Source organism: Pneumocystis jirovecii, assembly GCF_001477535.1.
Source record: "Pneumocystis jirovecii RU7 chromosome Unknown supercont1.2, whole genome shotgun sequence".
NCBI lineage: Eukaryota > Fungi > Ascomycota > Pneumocystomycetes > Pneumocystales > Pneumocystaceae > Pneumocystis > Pneumocystis jirovecii.
In genome coordinates, this window is record NW_017264776.1 from 113,423 (window position 1) to 135,085 (window position 21,663).

The following is a 21,663-nucleotide window of genomic DNA, read 5'->3' on the forward strand; positions in this document are numbered from 1 at the left end:
ATTTCCTAGTTTTAACAACACTATGCAACTATTTACAATTAAAAGAATGCCAAAATATCAAAAACAAAAGATCTTAAGATAATTGGGAACAATATATAATAAAAAAATAAAATATTTAAAGACTTGAGAAGATATGCTGTAAATGTCTAAAGATATACAATAGAAATTCTACAAACATGTAATGGACACCCGATAATATATACAATATATATAAAAAGAATCGGATGAGATGCTTGGCGAAAATCTAATGAAATGCCTAGCAAAAAATACTTGGCAAATACATATACAGTAATAATCTCTCAAACATTTAATAAAAAACTAAAAAAATAAATATACAGCTCTCACTATTTCTTCATCTTATTGTCATTGTTTTTGTCATTTCTTGCAAGCCATTCTTACTTCCGGAAATGCTAGCTACATAACATGACGCCTTCTTAGTACTTTCGAATACACGCCAGAATTTGAGATTCTCGTCACTTGCTGCTGTTGCAAGAACTTGTCCATCTGGGCTAAGGCAACTATGCAACACACGGCTTTCGTGTGCTGGGATGTCAATTGATTTGACAAGCGATGGATATTGCCATATAGACAAATGATTATTGGGAAACCCATGTGACGAAATAAGTTCACGGTATACTTGTGACCACCGAACAGACGTAACTTGTGATCCTGTATCAACTGAGTGCGTTCGAGCGCCTGTTGTTGCATTCCAAAAATGAAGAGCTCGATCTTGTGATCCTCCTCCAGTGCATAAAAGATTAAGCTGCCATGGACACCATGAGAGAGCCTAAAAGGACCATTAGCTATTATTTTCAAAACTATCATATCCTTCCTACTTTTACAGCTGCTAAATGATTTGTTTTAGTAAATTTTGGGACAGATGATCTTGCATCCCATATATTTACAAGATTATCATTGCCCCCACTTGCTAACTGCGATCCATCGGCTCTCCACTCTAAACCGCATACTTCAGATCCATGGCCATGCCATTCACTAATTTTATGTTGTGCAACTCGTACATCATGGTTCCAGATACTACCATCTCGACAACCACTGCTAAGGAGATGTTTATCCCAAGCAAGAACACCTACTCGTGCTTCATGCCCAGACATAGTCCTTAACTTGGCTCCTGTTTCAACGTCCCAAATTTGCACATCACCGTTACCTAGGCCAACCGATAGATAACAACCATCTACTGACCATTTAATTCCAGAGATATACGTATTCTGTTTAGCTTCCATCATACAGGAAACATCACCATTATCAGCATCCCAGATATAGACATTGCGCTCAAGACCAATAGCAACCTTATTAAGATGGCTCCAATCAAGCAAATTAAGATAATAATCATCAATTAAACCGGGTGCATCAAGTACACGTTCAGGTGCAGTAGCAATACGTCGGCGGCACTGTGAATTTAACGCTGCTGGCTTCAGTGGCCGATTATACTGAGACCGGAGATCAACTGGTCGACTGGACTCAGGTGCTGTTGGTTTAAAGGCAAGAATACGTGTATTGAGAGCAAGACCACATGCTTCAGCAACAGATGCTGTATACGCCATTGTCTCTGAAGGATTTGTTGTTGTATCATGTGTTGCAGCCTGATCAACGGCTGGATAAGCTATTTTAGATGTAGCTGTGGATGCTGGATGAGTACGTTGTGGGATGAACCGATCACACTGTGCACGAGATGCTGGCCTCTTAGGATTTTTCTGAGGGCTCTGTAGAGGCCCAGTGCCAACTAGTGTCCAGTCAGAAGCAACAATATCAAGCCGAAGCGGTGTCTGGCGGTATATTGACGACTTGGGCGAATAAACACGTTTTGCTGAGTGCAAATGAGAAAGAACTGCTGCTGTTTGGCGTGGAGTAAGTGGTGATTTCTGCCCCTTTATACTCGATGTTGGTGTGCAAGAAACCGGATATTTGTCAAGATGTTTCATAGGTGTTGAAAGCATTTTATAAAAAACTACAAAAAAAACCAAAAAAAACGTGACCTGCACTGAAAAAACAAAAAACAAGGGACGTCCTGCGTCTAAATGATTAATATGATCGGCTTATTGAAGCTTTAATGTCGTATTAAAGTTTGTAGTTGGAAAGTGTGCCGACGAGGTTTTTTCGATGTTGCTTGTTTGTTTATTTGGTTCGTTGCCATAGCAACACCGAGTGTTCATTGCCATGGAAACATGTAAACTCTTGAGTGATAAGATTCTTGTATTTTTTATAGTGAATATAGAGGCGACAAAAGATATGTAGAAAACAGCGTCTGTTTTTTCGGGAAACTTCAAAGAATAGAAATCAAATTGAATCTGTATTAGATCTACATTTGGCTGTTTTATATTTACTTTTGGCTTTTATATACAATTTTATCCTGAAGGTGAAGAATAAGCTTAGGGCTTTATGTTAGTTTTATACCAGAATGAGAGCTATGGATGATATATCAAAGGGCTAAGGCTAGGACTGGACAGTGTTGAGCTCGATATATATAGAAAAATGTATTCAATGAAAGATTGAGTATCATATTTGACAGGATATCGAATGTCTACATGGTTTTTTGAGTATTTCTCTTTTTTTGAAAATGAAGTGTGCAATTTAAAGATATTTAATCAACTGGCAAACTTATGCATGATTTTTGCAAGAATATGAAGCGCAAAGACACTACCAATAAAGCCAAGACTCAAAACGAGTACAAATACAGGGTCCCTTAGCGGTCAGTATGTATTAAAAGAGATAGAGAAGTACACTGTCAATCCCGGTGCATCATCTGTATACAGTCGAAGCATTGTTGAACTTGAGCCACCAGCACCGGCAGCTGAGGTGCTGTTAGGGCGTTGTGGTGAGCTTGCATTTGAGGATCGATGACTATACATATATTAAGTGCAAATTCATTGCAGCTCTATATTGTTTTACCGGACTTGCACTCTGGTATTATAAACGGCTGCAGGCGACGAAGGTTGTGACTATAGACATGTCAGTATATATTTAGTGAAAAACAACTAATTGGCATTGGGTTTATAGAGACATTCACTCTGTATTACGTATATAGTATTAGTTAATCATCAGAGTGGCAATCAAATCAAACGGTATTTGAAGTGTGTATTGTTTTGCAGATAAACTAAATAATTTGGATATATTTATATATATTTTTTGTGAGATTTTGTGTATTTAATTTCTGTATCTTTTGATTGCTTATTACCCTGCCAGTGCAACATACCATTTATTAATATAATTGAAAAGTCTTCGAGTGTCGTCAGTGACAACGGCAGTAGGGTATCACGTGACCAAGGGTAAAAGAAAGAGATAAAAGATACAAAAAAGTTTTTTTGAAGGCATAACTATGGCTTGATAACATCTAAATATCATGGGTTTAGAGACATGTATTTGATTGAGTAGTTTTTCCATTAGTATTGATTGCTTTATTTTTTAGGGTATTAAGTTGTCAAGAGCAAAAATACAACGTTAAATATATGATCAATATAAAATTGCTAAAAACATTATATTATTCCCTATACATTTTTGGGTATTTCTTAATGATTTTAATACCTCTGGTATCACTTTATAAAATGTTTATGTTTTAAAAAATATAAATTGCTGCAGTATAAGTCATTATATGATATTTTAAAAACGCCATTTATGTTCTTGAAGAAAAAAGTGCCGAAAATTTATGCTAATGCTAAATCAAGTACAGTAGTTACATCAGAAACAGTCGTTAAATCCTCTAAAAAAGGTATAAGATCAAGCAATTCTGTGTCATGTATATCATTAAACCTATTTGCTTGTTAAAATCTAAGAAACAATTCTATAGAGAATTTACCAGCTTGAAACCGGTATTGCGTTCGATGAATGAAATATATAGCTTGCTGGGGAATTGTCAATGATTAAAACATTTTTTAACTCACGTCCAAGTTGTGATAAATTCTTTAAAATTTATTGACGTATTTAAAGAAAAAAATCTTACCTTTACATAATTTCCTTGGTGGTTGAAACAAGATTCTCTAAAAAGACGATGTTTAACAACATGATGAATATCAAGCATATCTAGCACAGGATCTGCATACTATATGGGTTAGCTAGTGCATTTATATCCATATTATTATACCTTAGCAAGAGATGCAGTAAAAACAACGATTTCAAAAAGTTCTCCCATTCGTTTCATAAAACAGTCTACTCCAGGACGCTTAATAACATATACATTATGATAAATCGAATCGATTTTTATAGGGATAATAAAGTCTGCCTGATGAATAATCTTTGGTTTTTTAATAAGAAAATTAAAAATAATCGTATATAGCTTATACCTTAAACGAAGAATGGACAAGTGTTTCATCCAAATCTAAAACAAGACATTTTTTTCCTTTATCAGCATCAAGAATGGGACTCAAGAGCCATTGCTGATTCTCCTATAGTAATGAGCCTGTTTATAATAAATATTTTAATTTACCGTATGAGGCATGGATAACGGTGAATTTATCAAAGAAAGTGATAAATCAATCTCGGTTGAAATATTTGGAGATAATGGATGTTGAATTGCTTCACCATTTTCTATACCATCTATCTGTGAAAAAATTAAAGAAATATCAACTTTTCTCTCTCTATATATAGGATCCTGATCAGTGAGAGGAAATATTTCTGTCGTGTTAAAGTCAGTCTCTTCATTCAGATTTCCTTTTAAATTCTGCAATATTCCAATATTTTCTTCTTCAAGCAGAATATCTTTTTGTGTATCTTGTATTAAAGAATCATTTTCAGTCCCTTCTGGTAATAAATTAACATCTATCGTAACAGTCTTTGGACTTTCTCCATTTTCTGCTTCATTTTCCTTTGAAATACATTTATTTGGTGATATACAACACATAAAAAAATGAAAAAACGTTCTAGAAAGCTTTTTCCTCTGTAATTTCAATATAAATATACGTTTCTTTTTATGTGGAGGGCATGTAAATGTCTGTTTAATTGACTCTGTAGACATACTTCTAGGGGGAATTTCCTGCAGTACAATATGTTCATCACTCTCCTGAATTATTTCTATTTGTTCTGTCATTTTTAAGACAAAACTTAATGTAAAAACGTTGAAAAAAGCTTCAAAACTCTTCGAATTTTAACGTCTTTTTTTATTAATAAATATATAGTCATATAGCTCCTTTTTATGCCCTTCAGTGCCTTTGATTGTCTTTTTCTGGGCTTTTACTTGTAATATTTTCTTATAGACTAAATCCTTTTCTCACATTTATCGATGTTAACCTTCGACAGAGAATCTAAGATAAGAAAAAAGACAATTTTATTCATTCAATATATTTAATGTAACAAATATAATACAGAACACTTTTTGTTTCTATTTTTTGTATATTTTTTCATTTTAAAACATATTAATTTATTAACTGATTGATACTTCTCGTAATGTGGGCAGCTTGCACGTCCACGTGCCAACGCGCAACGCCCGCCATACACCATTTCCCTCAACCCATCCTACTTCACCAGATGCATCTGCACGTAATCCTGGTTGTATTTGCTCCCAAAGCTTCTTCTTAGGCGGTAAAAGCGTCAATGGAGCTCCTACATGCCCATCAAATACTGCTGGAGTACCTGGCGTGCTTTCTGCCGGTGGTTCCACCAGCTCAAGTTTACTATGTATAGCATCGCTTCCTGCTAAAACCATTGCCTTTCTATTAGCTTAATTGACACAAAAAACGCGTTTTACGCGAATTCTAACATTATTTTATCATATTCTGCCTTTGACACGTCTGCACAGAGCAGAAGAGGTCACGTGACTCGAGATACCTACTTGTGAAGTAATACCGCGAAACTTGATTGGTTTAAGATTGCAAAGTAATACAACAAGTCGGTGTTGTAAGGCTTCAATAGGAATATACTTGGCAAGTCCTGAAACGACAGTACGTGGTTCTGCATCTCCACAATGAATGGTTAATAAATATAAATTATCAGCATCGGGATGCTGAATAGCCTTATCAATCAAGCCAACACGGAGATCTAAAACACTAGGAGTAACTGTTGCATCTGCAGACATATTGTATTATTTTGTTGTTTTTGTTAATATATGTATTTATATGTATTAACAAGTGTTTTCTATGTCGGAAACGGATGTCCGAAAATTTCGAAAGCTTATTGTGTTGTCTGTAAGTGTAGGTAGTTGAGGGAATATAGTTGGACGTATATGTATGTAATTTATTTATGTTATGTGTAAAATGTATATAGTATATTTGTATTATATACGCAATATATATACGCAATATATATAATATAGAAATACATAAATAAGATTTTTGAGTAAATACATGCAAGGCAGAAACAAATATAGTTAAAAGCATGCTATTATTTGTAAATATTGTATATAGTATAGTGTTTTTTACAGTGCTTCAAGTATGGCTTATTGTATTTGTTAAAAGATACATATAATATATCCATTATTTTCCTTTTAACATTTTCTACTTAAGCTTAGTTTTTAGTATACATCTAATACATGTATAATATATATAAATATATTATAATATACACTATTTAGTATTTTAGGGTTTAATTGTCAAAAGTACAAGAATTTAAAGCACTTCGATAAGGTTTTTTACTATTTAAAAGATATATTTAAGTTTTTGCTTATATATTCAAGCTTTTTATCTATATAACTTAGAACTAAAGTACATATATTAAGGTCTGAGACTTTATATAGTCAATTTTTTCATACATACTTGGTTTTTTTATGTATATATCTCGTTTAAGACTATATTTAACTTGAATTCTAACACATATACAGTGCAATTCTTAGCTGTACTTGCTCTGTAACTTAAACAGATATAGTGGAGTTCTTACAATCATAATTAGATATTTAGGAGTAAATTTGATATTAATATTTAACGGATTTCTAAGAATATAAATAGTATTGAACATATATAATCACGTTTTACCCATATAATTTAGTATTAAGGAATATATATACAGTTTTTGACTTCTATGCGGAATTTTGAGTCTATACATGTAACTTAACACAGATATAATTCCATTGTAAAGCACATATACCTTAGTTTTAAGGTATATACTAGTCGGTGTATAGTATTCAGGGTTCAGGATTTTGTTTTTAGTTCATTATTACACGTGTTTTATATTTTGGTATACATACACTATATTTTTGCAGATATACTTGATATTTTTACTTGGTATTTGTGTTTAGTGTTTTTTTCTTATGCTTCATGAACTGCTGCTACACTTAGCAGCACATACGTCTGGCTTATTTGGAGGTGAAAATGAAAGTGGTCCTATTTCTATTGCCGATTTTCATCCTGCAGAACAACAGTTATTAATTCGGCTAAATAATCTTGCACAACAACATGCATTTATTCGTCGAATGTGCAGTACTGTTTGCTGTAGTAAACTTTCTATTGTTAACAAGAATTCATTTATAATTCCTTATAACAATACTTGCAATTTTAGTTTGGATTGTGTTGTAAGAAATTCTATCGTAAGCGCAATTGAACAGCAATTGCAGATATTTAGTGATGTTCTTTGTGAACTTGAGAAACGTCTTCTTCTTTATGATTCTTTTTTTATTGGAGTTTGTTCAGAAATTAAGTTAGAACATGATTATAAGCAACATCATGAAGCAGAAAAGCAACAAGAACAACAAACATCTCAAACACAAACTCAGGATCAGTCATCGCATTATCAATCATCTTTGCCTCCTGTTTCTCTTACGTTATTGATACAGACATTGCGACCATGGTTTCGGAAAATGGATTATCTTGAACAAGTTGCTTTTAGATTTGATGAATCATTAAATGAAGTGCTTAATGATGTTTCGGATCTTGCTTTGAACGATGTTTCAAACAATACTTCTGATTGTGTTTTAAGTGATACCTCAGATAATACGGTTGATTCTTTAAATAATGTTTCCAATGTTTCGGATCAACATTCACGTACTCCTTCTACAAGCACCGTTGTTTGCAGAGATGATGTTGAGCGTTCTTTTTTTAATGAATTTGATGTCAAATTAATAAATCAGCTTTCAGAAGATGTACAATGTTGTGCAGGTGAAATTCAAACAGTTGCTTCTACGTTACTTTGTACAGCACAGAAAGCTTGGATTACTACTATTCTTCCATCAATGATTGGTGTTAATTTAAGTTCCAATCCTAAATTCGATTCTTATTTTGATTTAAACTCAAATGATATATCAATACAGTTGCCGAATTTTGTATCTGCTCGTGCTGCAAATGACATCTGGATGATAGGCCGTGCAATGCGGAGATTACGTAGTCATTGGGGAGTAGTAGAAAGAACGAATACTTCGAATGAACTTTCTACTACTGGTAATATTATCTTTACTTCTACAACAATTTCCGGAGCTTCTTCCAATGATATTTGTGATGTATTGGACCTTTCTTTAATGATACACGAACAAACAATGATTTTATCATCCTTAGAATATCCTTTGTCCACTCCATCTCTAGAAACAGCAGTTCGACAAGTCAAGGAAATGTGTGCTCGACGAATATTTAAGCATATCTTGTCTTTGCCAATGATCGATGCTTGGGCACAGTTTCTGAGCAATTATTATTTGCTTCAATACTCTGAATTTGTGTTTTGTTTTCTTCAAGAGGTATTAAATAAACAAAAAATTGTAAAAATGTCAAAACAAACTCAAGTTTCAGTATTGCTTGTTAGAACATTTAAAGAACTAAGTCGAATTGAGGAAAATTTTGACATGAATGGAGATGTGGATGAGACGTCTATAATACTTCATCGGAGAATGCTCTCTCTTTTGATTTCAAAAGATGTTGCGCATAATACTTCATTTTCAGATTTATTGATCGGTATACCAGTTATTTTATCATTCTCTATACCGTGGCCACTTACATTATTTTTTTCTGAACAAGATGTTAAAGATTATAGTAATATTTTTTCTTATTTAATTGCAATTAAACAAGCAAAAACATGTTTATCTGAATTATGGAAGAAAAGACGATGTATTATTGCCACTCCAAATAGAATTATTCGATCGCATTGGGCTATTGCTAGTTATGTTTTGTATTTCTTAGATAGCCTTTGGGAATATTTTCAGGTTTATTATTTTATTTCTTCACTTAAAACTAATGATAAATACAGATAATGGTCATTCAACCAGAATATCAAAAATTTGTTATCTTTTTTTCCAAAGATTTCAATTATGATCCAGAATTTCTTCAAACTTCGCATCAACAGTTTTTAACTAGTTTAATGAAAAAATTGTTTTTGAAAAATGACTATTTTTTAATAACACTAAAAAAAATCCTATTATCTGTTAACCTAATTGTTTCTGTAATCGATTCTTTTCTTATAAATGATCATGCAGTATCACAGACAATCGATGAAAAACTTATTAAAGGGTTCATTAAGCAAATACTTTGTACCATAGAAGAAATAGGACATACTGATGTTGATTCAAAATTAACTAACCATTTGCTTTTGAAAATGGAATTCTAAATATGTATATTTAAAAAAATTTCATTTTGACATGATAAAACATTTTTAAATTATTGACATTTATATTAATCATTTAAATATTAAAGAGACAACCTATTCTACCACACAGTTCCTAATCGCCTAATTTTTTGCAAAGTTCTTTTCGTTCATTTATTAGGTCAAATAAATAACTTAATAGATTATTTACCATTAATAATGTCTAAAATAGCTTTAGATGCCAATGAATCCGGATATTCTTCAATGAAATTTAAACCTTTATCACAGACTTCTCGTATTCGAGGATCAAGTGGAATAGTACCAAGAAAAACTGTATTTGTTTCTTCTGAAAGAGCGCGGGCACCACCTGTAGTTGCTTTAAAGATTTGTGAGGTATGCTAAATTAATTCTGTTTAATTATTAAAGAAAAAAAGAGAAGTCTTACATGGCAATGTGGACAAACAAATACACTCATGTTTTCAACAATTCCTAATATAGGTACTCCAATTTTTCTACAAAAATCTATTTCTTTACGAACATCCAATAAAGAAATTTCTTGTGGAGTAGTAATAAGTATAGCTCCATCAATCCCTGTTTCTTTAAGAAATTTCACTGTACTAAGATGTTCATCAGACGTTCCAGGAGGCGTATCAATTAACAAATAATCTAAATCAGACCATTCAACGTCTTTTAAAAATTGTTTAATCAATCCGTTTTTCTTGGTTCCACGCCAAATTACTGCTTCTTCTGGACTAGGAAGCATAAATCCTATTGACATAACACCAATATTTTCTGAAACATAAATAGGTGTCCAACCAGAACCTGATGTATGGATTCGTTCACCATCACAACCCATTAATAGTGGAATCGAAGGACCACAAAAATCAACATCCAAAACACCAATCTATAGCTTTTAGATTAAGAATAATATTACTTAATTAGTATAATATATCATTCACATACTTGTTTTTCATTAATAGAAAGACACCATGCTAATTGAGCAGTAAAAGTACTTTTTCCAACTCCACCTTTACCACTTAAAATAAAAATCTTTCTACGGACTGTTGCCATTCGTTGTTTAATCCATTCAATATCAGGATCTACTTCTGAACGTGTTGTTAGACAAGCTTCTTGGTTTGGACAATTTTCACAGGCAGCTGCTTGGCCTGCTGTTTGTGAAGATGTTCCTGGACTATAAAAAGGTTTATTTAGATAATAAGAAGAAAAAAGAGAAAGTATACCATTCAGAAGGAGCATTTTCTGGTTTATCTGAAGCAGACAATGTACTAAGCATGTTGTAAAAAAATTATGAGGTCGTATCGAACTTACGAAGTTGATGAAAAAATGATATAAAGTGAGATGAAGAATATACAAAATATTAAACCAAATAGACGAAAGGATCTGCTAAAAATGATAGAAAGATATTAGGGGGTTAAACTTGAAAAATGAATAATTGTAGAAAGACATGTCATACCTACTGAACACAGATATAGGGAACTTCTACATCTTCTCCATGTTCATCATCCGCACATATTTCCAAAAGAATTGTTTTTTTGTGTTCTGGAACTGGTTTTTTTGAGACAAGTTCTATAAGCTGTGTTATCCTATATAGAAAATTGTTAAAATACATTTTAATATAACGATTTATTAATACTAACTTCATTGATTGACGCTCTTGTCGCTTTTTTTCTGGAAAAAAGGATGCGTAAAGAAGGCTTACTCCACTAGATAACATAGTAATTGTAAGATTCTCATTATTCTTGAAGTGAAGAAGAAGTTTTTCAAGAGTAATATCACCATAAATATCAAATCTATACATAATTATGTTTTCTTTTTCTTTAATAAAGTTTTTACCTTTCCCATATCTGAGATACTTCTTTATTATTATATTTGAGTTTGGGAGATGCAATTGGTTCAGAAAACGCAATAAATGGTAATGCTAGATTTAAAAAAGAGTTTCTGTAGTCTTCTAATTTATTTTTCCCATCAATAATTTTATATAATTCTAAACAAACAAGCCCAGAAACAAGAGCAGTTGTAGTGGCAATAGCTGGACTATAAATGAATTAAAATGTTGTTTTTAATCATATAAAAATTACATAATTTTTCCTGCAATGAGTTTCGTATTATGGCGAGTTGTTGGTTCTATTCCATAGTTTAACGCTCTGAGATTAGATGCAGCTGTAATAAAATCTATATGATAATTCGTCTATAATAATTAGAAAAGTAATCTATAAAAAATAAGTTACATCATCATCTTTTTCAAAACTACTTTTATTAATGTAAATAATTAAAAGCAATTTAACCTACTTAACAGGATTAAGTCGATAGCCTGCCAATGTCGATGGATAGGGTAAATTACTAATAAGACAATTTAGCTCATTTGGATCTGTTCGAATTCCTGCATCTGTATTAGGTTCAGAATCTGTTTCTTTTATTTTTATGCCAGTCTTTGGTGTGAATTCTGGAATTATTACATTTTCTAAAGTCCTTTTATAAATTCCTTTATCCGTTTCACCTTTAAGCCCATAATTAAAAGCATGTAAATTTGCACCTGAAATAATAAAAGCCATATGTTTCTCATCATTTATATCAAATACAAGTGGAGTAGGGATTCTTTTAGAACCAGACCAAAACGGTGTACCACTTGAAGTAATTGAATCTTTTGGAAAATTGAACAGAAGTTGTTGTATATCATTATTGAATTTTTTTTCAAACTCTAAACGTGCCCAAACAATGCATTCTTCAAATGTTAAAGGTTTAGATGTTACGAGATAATGATATATTATTTCTAAAATTTCTTTTTGGTTTTCATTTTGTTTTAATAATTCCTGAATAAAATTGGGTTGGCTAAGATATAAATTAACATTTTCTGCTGGATGTTTAAAATAACCCTCAAAAAGATTTCTAGACCACTAAAAATATTTAGATTAATTTAAAACAAAGAATTATTTACAGCAATAGTATGTTCAATTTGATTCGGAAAATTTTTTATAGTGCATATAGGAAATGATTTTTCTGAAGGATCTCTAGATGAACTGTATGACTCTGTTAAATAAGGATAAATAACTTGAGTGTTTCCTTTGGTCCCTAATGTTCCTGATTCTAATAAAGGTTTTCTGTGAAAAATACACATTTGATCTACATATATCCTAGTATTAACATTATCTAATGCATTAGTGACACCATCTAAAGAGTTAAAAAACTCTGCATTAAAAAGATTTTCGGTTTCTGGACCAATTCTTTCTCTATAGGTTATAATTTTTCCTAACATTTCGGGGTTCATTCGAATTGTTGCACTAGTTGCACATTCTGATTTAAGTTTTCCAACATCTTCTGATCTAAAAAGAAACTGTCTATTAAGATTGCTTTTTTCAATAGTATCCATATCAGTAATAAATATTTTTCCTTTAGGACCAGTTGCAAGGCCTAACATAGCCCAATTTTTTAACATTTCACAACCAATAGCTCCTGTTCCTATAAGGAACTCTCGAACATTTGATATTTTCTCTTGAAAATTTTTACCAAACACTGCAATTTGACCATCATATCGAGATTTAATCTAAAAAAACATGTAAGTAAACGAAAGTAAAAATAATAAAATATACAGGAGCACATGATTCTTCAGTTAAATTACAAGATGTTGTAAGGCTCTCCAATGAATCAAAGTACATATATTGCTGGATAGGAGTAAATTTTCCACTAATAGCTTTTAATGCTTCTTGAGCTGCTAATCCTCCAAAAACAGCTGCCATGGGACTTAGATCTCCACGAGCTTGGTATGCTAATTCTTTAATCACTTTTTCATTTAAATTCAAATTTTCCGAGTATTGGGAAGATATAGATTTGGCGATAGAATATACCTTTTCTGCATCTGCTTCGTTACGTGGTCTAGGAAGAGTGTTAAATTTTTCTACATATGAATGCAATGCTTGAAATGCTATATGAAGTAATAATGCTCTGTCTAATTTAGAATAGTCATTAATCAAGAAATCAGGAGAATGAATCGATTCTCTAAGTGATTTAAATTGAATTTTTTTTGGCATTTTTACTTGAGTAAATATTCCACCTCCTGCATATTCTCCCATGCTTTCAACATTTCCTATAGAAAACGTATATGGCCCTAAATTATTAAGATTTTATTAATTTTAAAAGAAAAAAAATTACCTTTGACTTGAATTTTTCTTGGCGGCGAAATATTTAATGCAGATAACCCTTTTACTTCTTTAAAAGTTACATAATCTCCATCCTCAAGTCCATGGAGTGTTTCATCAAGAATAGTAACTATACCATCTTGAGAAATTGAAGAAATAATGCCAGAAATTGGAGGTTCTCCATTAATATCAAAAATATCAAAATCTTTCCCAAAGTCACAAAATATGTTTCCAAAGAGTCCGCGTATATCTGTTGAAATAAAATATATTCCATGTTCATGTGTATAATCGTTTATTTCTAGCTGTCTTTTTAATGAAGTTTCAGTTAAAACAATAATCTTTATATTTATTAGTTTGAAAATATGTTATTGTTATTTTATTTACTTGGAATTGATTCAAAACATTATAAGTTAATTCTTCTTTTAAAAATGAAATTAAAACATAACGATTTAATTCTGCAAGATATGGAACTGAAACTTGATCTCGAGGTTTCCCTATGTCTGAATGCTTAAAAAAAAACTTCCATAGGTAAAAAATAGCTCTTTTTAACTCATAGTTTCATACCTGTGATGACAAATCTTCTATTTGTATAGGATGAGGATCATGAAGTGTAATACTTTTTACACCTGCAAGACATATATTTTTTGCTAATAAAATTTATAAATGATAAATAGAAAACTCTTAAATCCAACCTATTTCACATCCTAAACCTTTTAACCCAACAATTAAAACATTTGATACACTCATTCTTTTCATTGCCTCATGTCCCAAAACATATCTAAGAGCTTATTAGATAAAAGTAAAAAGAAATAGATATATATTTACAATTGTCTTGAATATAATCCTTCGTCAATGTTATGTTCTATTGTCTCCATAGGTTTTAGCTGATCAATTTGCATTTTAGACTATATAAATTTGTTAGCAAGTTTTTTTCAAAAAAAAAAATATTTTAAAGCATTCATGTAATAAATTGATATCAAGTTTATTGAATTTTTAGGTTTAAAATGAAAAATCTTACCATTTCTATATTTTTTTCTTAAAATCTTTTTTTACAATAAAAGAATGTCAAAAACGATTGATATGAAAAGTTACAGGTTTTAAGATAAATAATAAAAGGCAAAAAATTGTAGTGTAAGATAATTATGTCTGATTGGAAAAAGAATGATTTTCCAATTGTTTCTGATATTCCAGTTTTTTTGACGGATTTAAATGAAAAACAACCAAATAATCCACGTGTAAGACCTTCATATGAATCTAGGAAAATATGTATATTTAATAGTGATAAAGTTGAAGAAAACTAATGGATATAAAGATATGAAAACAGGATTGATTACAAAAGCAGATGGTTCTGCTTATCTTGAACAAGAACGAATTAAAATGGTGTCTGCAGTGTAAAGATATTTTTTGGAAAAAATCAAGTAGTTTAACTTATGAGTTTATAGTTATGGGCCTCAGCAACTAAAAAATGCACCGTTTAGTTCCAGTGCATCTCTTGTTTGTGAAGTAAAATATGCACCTTTTGCATTAAAACAGAAGTATGGTTGTAACCGAGAAATAATTGAAAAAGATATGTCTTTACATCTTGAAGCGGCTATATCTCCATCAATTCAATTAGATATTCTTCCTAAGTCCGTTATCCATATCTACGTTTTTGTTCTTGAAGCTGATGGAGAACTTTCTACGTTTGCAGCGGCAATTACATGTGCATCTGCAGCGATTGCAGATGCAAATATAGAATGTGTAGATTTAGTTACAGGAGCTGCTGCAATAATAAATAAAGACAATTGTGTGATTATGGATCCTACAGATGAAGATGAAAATGATAAAATATTTTCGTTAGTCATTGGATATATGGCAGTAAAAGATGAGCTAACAGAGTTATGGTCTTTTGGCTTAAAATTATTTAATTCAACAGATCAACATGAGTCTGATGATATCCTTTCTAAATGTATTTCTATGGCATCTGATTACCGATTTGTACTAAATAACGTTATTATGCAAAAAATGGAGGAACAGTTGAGTTTAAACGCACTTATTCAAAAATGAAACAATCTTTTTAACATTTTGAATAATTTATTCTTTGTATAGATTATAATAATTATTTTTTAAAGATTTCTTTGAAGGTTTATGTCTTTTTATGAAAACTAGCAATGTCTTTATATTGATTTTGTATTATACATTTCACTAAAGGCTAAATAGAAATATTTAATTTGTATCATAAAATAGAAAAAGGTTTGGACTTATATAAGATTTTAGAATGTTTTGTTAAAAAGCTGGAAAATTCATTTTGGGAAATTCACGTTTTGAATTTAAAATAAAAAGAAATTATTTTGTACAGTTTTATATATTTAAAATATTTCTATTACATATATTATTTTATAAAGTATCTTTAGGTATTTTTATATAAATTTAAATGTTTAAAATTTAATATTTGGAAAATTTTAAAAGTAATATATAAAATTATAGAAGCTTAAAAGTATTTATTCAAAAAATAAAACAAAAAAGTTCTTTTTTATTACAAAAATATTAAAGATTTTCTTTATATTTTAATTTCTAACACAATTTATTTATAAATAATTATACAGATTTAAGACTTCTTAAAATATATCTTTTGTATCTTAAGTTCAAATATAAAATTCATAATATTAGTTTAATATAGATATACTTAGGCATTATATATTTTCACTTAAAAATTTTAAAAATTTTGAATTCTTATCGGTCAACATCCAATATTTGAGATTATTTAAATTGACTTAAAGAAACTTAAATAAATATAGAATTATCTTGATTATAATAAAAGTTTTAATTAAGCATCAAAAAAGGATTATAAATTTAATGTCTTCGGTTTTGTCTTTTGAAACTCAAAATACACAAAAAAATGGATGGAAAAAAATAGTCGAAAAAGTCAAAAAAGAACCTTTAGTGCCTGTAGTTAAGAGTTTTTGTTGAAATAAACACATGTTTCTAATTATAAAAGGCGTGTTAGCTACTTGTCTTGCTTTTTTAGGCGCAACAATTGCTATTCAACGGAAAAATAAACTACTTGCAAATAGGATGTTTCGATACCGAGTTTATGCCCAAGGCTTTACATTGGCCATTATGGTTGCTGGAAACATTTACTACAGATCTATGATGCAGCAAAATACCCAATCATAGACCTTAATTTTACTTATTATCTATATTTTTGTTTATCAGTAACAAAATATCTATTCTTACACTTCAATCAGCCTATATCATTGATCTATATCATTAATTAAACACTAAAATAGATTTAATCTCTAGGAATCATGTATCTTTTAAATATCTTATATTTACATTTTACAGATATTATACTTCAGTTTTTAAACACTTTCTTTTTTACTCATATTCTTTTCCTTTTTTCTTTATTTAATTTAGTCTTTAAAATCCTTTTTGTATATTTTTCTTATTTATACTTATTCCTTTTCACTAATATCCCTATGTAACGATATCTTTTAAATCTCATTTTCAAATCAATCTCTAATTTCAACTAAGCTTTAACCGCAATGTCAGGTGCAATTCTTACATTGTGGGTACATGATACGTCATTTTCTAATCATGATGTCATTATTAATGATGATCTTGTACCTGGGTTGAGTGCAGGAGATGCAATTGAAATTCGACAAACGAATCAAGAATTATCTCCACGTATGGTAGAAACAGGCGGAAAATATGGAATAAATAGGAATCAAAGGCGTATTTTTGTGATTCCAACATTTCTAGAAGGTGATTTGAAGAAGAAACAATCAAATTTACAGGTTTTCTGCAAAAAGTAGGAAAAAAAATATACTGATAAAGAAGATTTCAATTTCAACAACGGTTTCAACAACATTTGGATTAAGAAATAGAATATATGTAAGAGTTACAGTAGTTAAAGAAAAAGAATCTATTTCTGCAGATCATATTGTTATTTATTTCAAAGATCAATACATTTCACGTTCTGATATGTGGAATTTGTCTCGAGACTTGCAAGGAAAATGTATATGGAAAGGAGAAAAAATACTCTTTGCTGGAAGTTTACGTGCAGAAATTAGAGAAATTTGGATAAATGGGAAAAAAGTGTGTCTAAATTGCTATCTGGATATTTATTAATGATAAAAGAAATGCTCGGCATACGTTTCGACTAAAACAAAACCAATTTTTCGATCAGAGAGTGCAAGGTATTTTTTATTTCTTCAAATGAGTAAAGAAATGTGGGAATTTGAAGAAGATGGAGAACTTTTTTTTGACAAAGCAGTTGATGGATTTTTACCTGAACTTTTTAAAAGATGGAAAAACATGGGTACACACCATAGTGTTACAATAATTCTATTTACTAGAATCTATTATGAGAATACGGGGTCTTTTAATCTTCCTCAATCTCAAGAATATCATTGTTCATCTCGAATTCAAAAAATCACAAGAAATTATAAAGATTATTATGAAACATGCCCAGAATATTCTCTGGATTTTTTTAAAATTGTAGTAAATAATTTATCCTCAAATGAATGCATGTCAACTATATCAGAATTAAAACAAGAACTTCAAAAATTTAAAAGAGACATTATGACGCATAAAAAAGTCAATGAATTATATCAAGAAAATACTGATTTAGCTTTCGCCAGTATGTCATATGCATTACAAGGAAATGTCCTTGAAGCAATCAACATTGTAACTAAACAATTGTGCAATGATTATATTGACTATGATCTTTTGAAAACTGGTACAAGTATTATCATTGTAACTCCAGGGACAGGTCATTTTGAAGTAGATGAAAAAATGCTCGAAATTACAGCAGAAAATCTTATTAATAATGGCATAGGAATCGATTTTATATGTTTAAGTAAACCTCCACTTCATATAGTTCCTTTATTCAAATATAAAAAAAAATCTAATAAAACAAATAATTCTCAGGACAAAGAAGATTTAATGATACAATCATCACAAAATTTAAACTCCAATTCTAGCTCTTATAATAAAAACTTTTTCAATTGTTTAAAACAATATGATTCGTGGATATATGCAATTCCATATTTTTGTCAAATTAATTATTGGAATTATAAAACAAAAAAACAAAATACTTTTGTACCAAGTTGTAAAATGCATGAATTACAAATGATGGGGATAATGGAAAATGAAGTTAGTAAAATTGCTATTGAATATTTACCTGAAGTTAATTCTTTCGATAATGAAAATGAAATATCTTTTTATTGTGAAAAATATGATGAAAATGTTTTTAAAATTAATAAAAAGGTTGATTCTTTTTTAAACATAGGAAATTTAGATCAACATAATGAAAAATTAATAAAGAATCAAGGTTTTATTCAAAAAAATGGATCAGAAAACATTGCGTTTCTAAATAAAAACATAAAAAATAAAGAGAAAAATTTTAAAGAATCCAATCAATCATATACTGAACATAAAAAAACATCCAACTTTGTATCTAAAGCTCATACTCTCTCAAAAAAATACTTGATACAAAACCTTTCAAATATGGGAGATTTATTTAATAACCAATATCTAAAAAGTGTTCCAAGCACTACTTCTATTTCTTCTTTATCGGCGTTAGTGAGGCTTTCTAGTAAGAAAACTACAATAAAAAATAAAGAATTGGAGCGCAATGAAGCTGATTCACATGTAGCTCAAAATAGCTCTCTATGTTTTCATACTTCTGAACCTAGGTTTTTAGATTCTAAAAAGGATTTTACAAAAAACAAATCTAGTACTAATATATTAAAACAGTCGGAAAAAAACTCAACTATTAGAATGCCTTTTTCCTCTGAAAAGTTTCAGAAATTTAAACTTAAAAAAAATCCTCCATGGCACATTATTCAATATCCTTCTAATCCTTTATGTAATCATCCTCCTTCAGACGTCTATTATAGAAGATGGAAAGATGTTCATACAAAACAAATAAATATGAAAAAAATCAACTGGCCCTCAATTTGTAGTCCAGCATCATTACCTCTTTCAACAGAATACTTTCCTAGTGCTGAAGAATTGCAGGAATTTTATCAAGATTATACATATACAATCACTATTGATCCTGAAAAAGTTAATTTTGATCAAAAATCTCTTTTAATAGAACTTGTGAACTTGCGCCTTGATCAAGGATTTCAAATAGTTATTGGTAATTCTGTATTAGCTGATGATCCTAACCAAATTGTGTTATCTCAAAAAAACTCTGTAGTGTCTAAATTAAATAAGAAAAATATTCTTGATGGACCTTTAGATATTTTTAACAAAACGATATATTTAACTCTTGGTGATTGTCAATTTCATAAAATAACTTGCGACTTTTCTGGACATAATATTGAAGTAAAAAGATATGTTAAAAAATATAATCCTATTGAAACATTAGATTATAAATATCATAGTTGGCTATCATTCGATAACGGTTATGAACTTAGAAATATTTCTTTCTTTTCTCATTCATATGAAAGTCAAAATTGGAATTATGCCGATCAATTAATAGCTGGACAAGAAGATAACTTAAATGATTCGATAAAATATTGGAGATATCGTTATATTTTTGTTCCTATGGATATTAAACCAACTCCTGTTCAGCAAATTCTGACTTATTCCAATACTAATACTTTAGATCTCTTAAATGATGAAGAGATTAGGATCCTTGGTATACTTAAAATTTACGAGTTAATAAAAAAAGGAGATTATTTTAATTTAACTGAAAAAGACAAAGTTAAACATGTACCCGGGAAAGACTCTAACCATTTGGACTTAATTTTTACTACATTAAATACTTCTGCTTTTATTATACAAGAATTGGAAAACTTTGATTCTGATTATAATTTTCAGAGCAAAGAAAATTCAATAACAAATGAAAAACTGAAAATGTCTGATGCAAAATTGAGCAATATTGCACAAGAAATACAAGGTCCTAAAGGCATTAAATTCCAAGATCGTCGATGGCATTTAAAATTGCATGAGAATTGTTTTATTGGTATGGATTTGGTTACATGGTTAGTAGACAATTTTTCAGATATTTCAACAAGAGAAGAAGCTGTTTATTATGGTAATGAGCTACTTTCTAAAGGGTTATTCGAACATGTTAATAAAATCCATCAGTTTTTGGATGGATATTTTTTTTATCGATTGAAGCCTGAATACTCACCATCAAAAACTTCAAAAAGTTGGTTTGGAACACGGAAAGTTACACCTGTTAATGCTGTTTCTGAAAATTCTTCAAGATCGGATTCTATTATTATATCAAATAATTTAACTCCAGTAGTTACTGGGAAATTGCCACGAATAGAATTAAGTAAGTATTTGATATACGATGTTGATCCACAAAAACAAAGCTATAGACCTGAATGTATAAGACTACATTATGATAAAATTTATAATCCAAAAACATGTTATCATATTCATGTAGAATGGGTTAATACAACATCTCGTCTCGTTGAGAATACGATACAATTTTGGAGAAGAGTTGCAGAAAAATATGGTCTTAAACTCGTTGAAGTACCTATAGATGAAGCGTATAAAAATAGTGACAATAATCCGCTTCAATCAGCTATTTCAATTAAATTAGCATTATCGCCACCTCCTATTCCTCAATCTATGAAGTCAGATCAAGATTTAGCAAGCGACCCAAATTTTTGGTGTATTCTTCTATTAAAAAAATTTGATTTTATACTAGATTTTGAGTCAATTGATAGATTTCCAAAATCCATTGATGTAATATATTCATGGGGAAAACTTTATAAATATTCCCAGTATATTCATAAATCGGGTGCAGCTCTTGCCCAAATTAAAAATGATAATACTATTTTATGGCTAACAAATCAGTTATATTTATCAAGAATTGGATCTATGACATCTGTTTCAAACCAATTCAATATGGAATCACAAAGGACTTTTAAAGATTTAACTCTAGAGCTAAATAAACTCTGTATTGATTTTATAAAGTTTTGTTCAGATAAAGCATCTTTAGGAAGTTTTTATGAAGAAATTTTAACTAAATATACCCCAAAACAAATAATAAAAGATTTTGAATAATATTTTTATTAGTAATTTAAATAATCTTATGAAAATATTGTTATCTATATTT

The 21,663-nt window shown here is 30.0% G+C and overlaps 11 protein-coding genes across 11 annotated transcripts; 4 read left to right on the forward strand and 7 right to left on the reverse strand.

The window, feature by feature from the left end:
* Nucleotides 1-352: 352 nt before the first annotated feature.
* Nucleotides 353-1,955, reverse strand: T551_00377 (uncharacterized protein; the record flags this gene model as incomplete). The annotated part of the gene is made up of 2 exons (XM_018372644.1): nucleotides 353-787; nucleotides 837-1,955. The coding sequence occupies 2 exons, from the start codon at nucleotides 1,953-1,955 to the stop codon at nucleotides 353-355; spliced, it is 1,554 nt and encodes a 517-aa protein (XP_018230978.1).
* A 264-nt stretch (nucleotides 1,956-2,219) lies between these two features.
* Nucleotides 2,220-3,233, reverse strand: T551_00378 (uncharacterized protein). The gene is made up of 4 exons (XM_018372645.1): nucleotides 3,212-3,233; nucleotides 2,908-2,957; nucleotides 2,740-2,859; nucleotides 2,220-2,700 (listed from the first exon to the last, which is right to left on the reverse strand). The coding sequence occupies exons 1-4, from the start codon at nucleotides 3,212-3,214 to the stop codon at nucleotides 2,604-2,606; spliced, it is 270 nt and encodes an 89-aa protein (XP_018230979.1). The 5' UTR covers nucleotides 3,215-3,233; the 3' UTR covers nucleotides 2,220-2,603.
* A 426-nt stretch (nucleotides 3,234-3,659) lies between these two features.
* Nucleotides 3,660-5,038, reverse strand: T551_00379 (uncharacterized protein; the record flags this gene model as incomplete). Its single annotated transcript, XM_018372646.1, has 6 exons — nucleotides 3,660-3,765; nucleotides 3,812-3,915; nucleotides 3,956-4,054; nucleotides 4,097-4,246; nucleotides 4,296-4,397; nucleotides 4,439-5,038. 6 exons carry the CDS (start codon nucleotides 5,036-5,038, stop codon nucleotides 3,660-3,662), a joined length of 1,161 nt encoding a protein of 386 aa, XP_018230980.1.
* A 333-nt stretch (nucleotides 5,039-5,371) lies between these two features.
* T551_00380 (uncharacterized protein) lies at nucleotides 5,372-6,022 on the reverse strand (the record flags this gene model as incomplete). The annotated part of the gene is made up of 3 exons (XM_018372647.1): nucleotides 5,372-5,660; nucleotides 5,708-5,727; nucleotides 5,780-6,022. The coding sequence occupies 3 exons, from the start codon at nucleotides 6,020-6,022 to the stop codon at nucleotides 5,372-5,374; spliced, it is 552 nt and encodes a 183-aa protein (XP_018230981.1).
* Nucleotides 6,023-6,457: 435 nt separating this feature from the next.
* T551_00381 (uncharacterized protein) lies at nucleotides 6,458-6,984 on the reverse strand (the record flags this gene model as incomplete). The annotated part of the gene is given in 6 exon segments (XM_018372648.1): nucleotides 6,458-6,468; nucleotides 6,546-6,577; nucleotides 6,644-6,730; nucleotides 6,742-6,792; nucleotides 6,800-6,871; nucleotides 6,947-6,984. Coding segments are annotated over 6 exon segments (291 nt in total).
* Nucleotides 6,985-7,189: 205 nt separating this feature from the next.
* Nucleotides 7,190-9,465, forward strand: T551_00382 (uncharacterized protein; the record flags this gene model as incomplete). Its single annotated transcript, XM_018372649.1, has 2 exons — nucleotides 7,190-9,064; nucleotides 9,109-9,465. The coding sequence occupies 2 exons, from the start codon at nucleotides 7,190-7,192 to the stop codon at nucleotides 9,463-9,465; spliced, it is 2,232 nt and encodes a 743-aa protein (XP_018230983.1).
* A 112-nt stretch (nucleotides 9,466-9,577) lies between these two features.
* Nucleotides 9,578-10,735, reverse strand: T551_00383 (uncharacterized protein; the record flags this gene model as incomplete). Its single annotated transcript, XM_018372650.1, has 5 exons — nucleotides 9,578-9,603; nucleotides 9,653-9,839; nucleotides 9,887-10,345; nucleotides 10,405-10,633; nucleotides 10,683-10,735. 5 exons carry the CDS (start codon nucleotides 10,733-10,735, stop codon nucleotides 9,578-9,580), a joined length of 954 nt encoding a protein of 317 aa, XP_018230984.1.
* A 180-nt stretch (nucleotides 10,736-10,915) lies between these two features.
* On the reverse strand, nucleotides 10,916-14,494 carry T551_00384 (E1 ubiquitin-activating protein UBA1; the record flags this gene model as incomplete). Its single annotated transcript, XM_018372651.1, has 13 exons — nucleotides 10,916-11,045; nucleotides 11,100-11,252; nucleotides 11,296-11,496; nucleotides 11,541-11,650; nucleotides 11,691-11,709; nucleotides 11,752-12,356; nucleotides 12,398-13,003; nucleotides 13,050-13,564; nucleotides 13,609-13,933; nucleotides 13,980-14,114; nucleotides 14,160-14,242; nucleotides 14,288-14,373; nucleotides 14,421-14,494. The coding sequence occupies 13 exons, from the start codon at nucleotides 14,492-14,494 to the stop codon at nucleotides 10,916-10,918; spliced, it is 3,042 nt and encodes a 1,013-aa protein (XP_018230985.1).
* A 243-nt stretch (nucleotides 14,495-14,737) lies between these two features.
* T551_00385 (uncharacterized protein) lies at nucleotides 14,738-15,641 on the forward strand (the record flags this gene model as incomplete). Its single annotated transcript, XM_018372652.1, has 3 exons — nucleotides 14,738-14,861; nucleotides 14,908-14,986; nucleotides 15,038-15,641. The coding sequence occupies 3 exons, from the start codon at nucleotides 14,738-14,740 to the stop codon at nucleotides 15,639-15,641; spliced, it is 807 nt and encodes a 268-aa protein (XP_018230986.1).
* Nucleotides 15,642-16,430: 789 nt separating this feature from the next.
* T551_00386 (uncharacterized protein) lies at nucleotides 16,431-16,751 on the forward strand (the record flags this gene model as incomplete). The annotated part of the gene is made up of 2 exons (XM_018372653.1): nucleotides 16,431-16,533; nucleotides 16,573-16,751. 2 exons carry the CDS (start codon nucleotides 16,431-16,433, stop codon nucleotides 16,749-16,751), a joined length of 282 nt encoding a protein of 93 aa, XP_018230987.1.
* Nucleotides 16,752-17,119: 368 nt separating this feature from the next.
* On the forward strand, nucleotides 17,120-21,611 carry T551_00387 (GTPase-activating protein IML1; the record flags this gene model as incomplete). The annotated part of the gene is made up of 3 exons (XM_018372654.1): nucleotides 17,120-17,371; nucleotides 17,415-17,672; nucleotides 17,715-21,611. 3 exons carry the CDS (start codon nucleotides 17,120-17,122, stop codon nucleotides 21,609-21,611), a joined length of 4,407 nt encoding a protein of 1,468 aa, XP_018230988.1.
* Nucleotides 21,612-21,663: the final 52 nt, after the last annotated feature.

What these genes read in the sequence shown, in the direction of transcription:
- T551_00378 (XM_018372645.1), bottom strand. An exon ending in AATACCAGAGTGCAAGTCCG is followed by an intron (nt 2,860 to 2,907) that starts GTAAAACAATAT and finishes ATATATGTATAG; the next exon opens with TCATCGATCCTCAAATGCAA. An exon ending in GATGCACCGGGATTGACAGT is followed by an intron (nt 2,701 to 2,739) that starts GTACTTCTCTAT and finishes CTGACCGCTAAG; the next exon opens with GGACCCTGTATTTGTACTCG.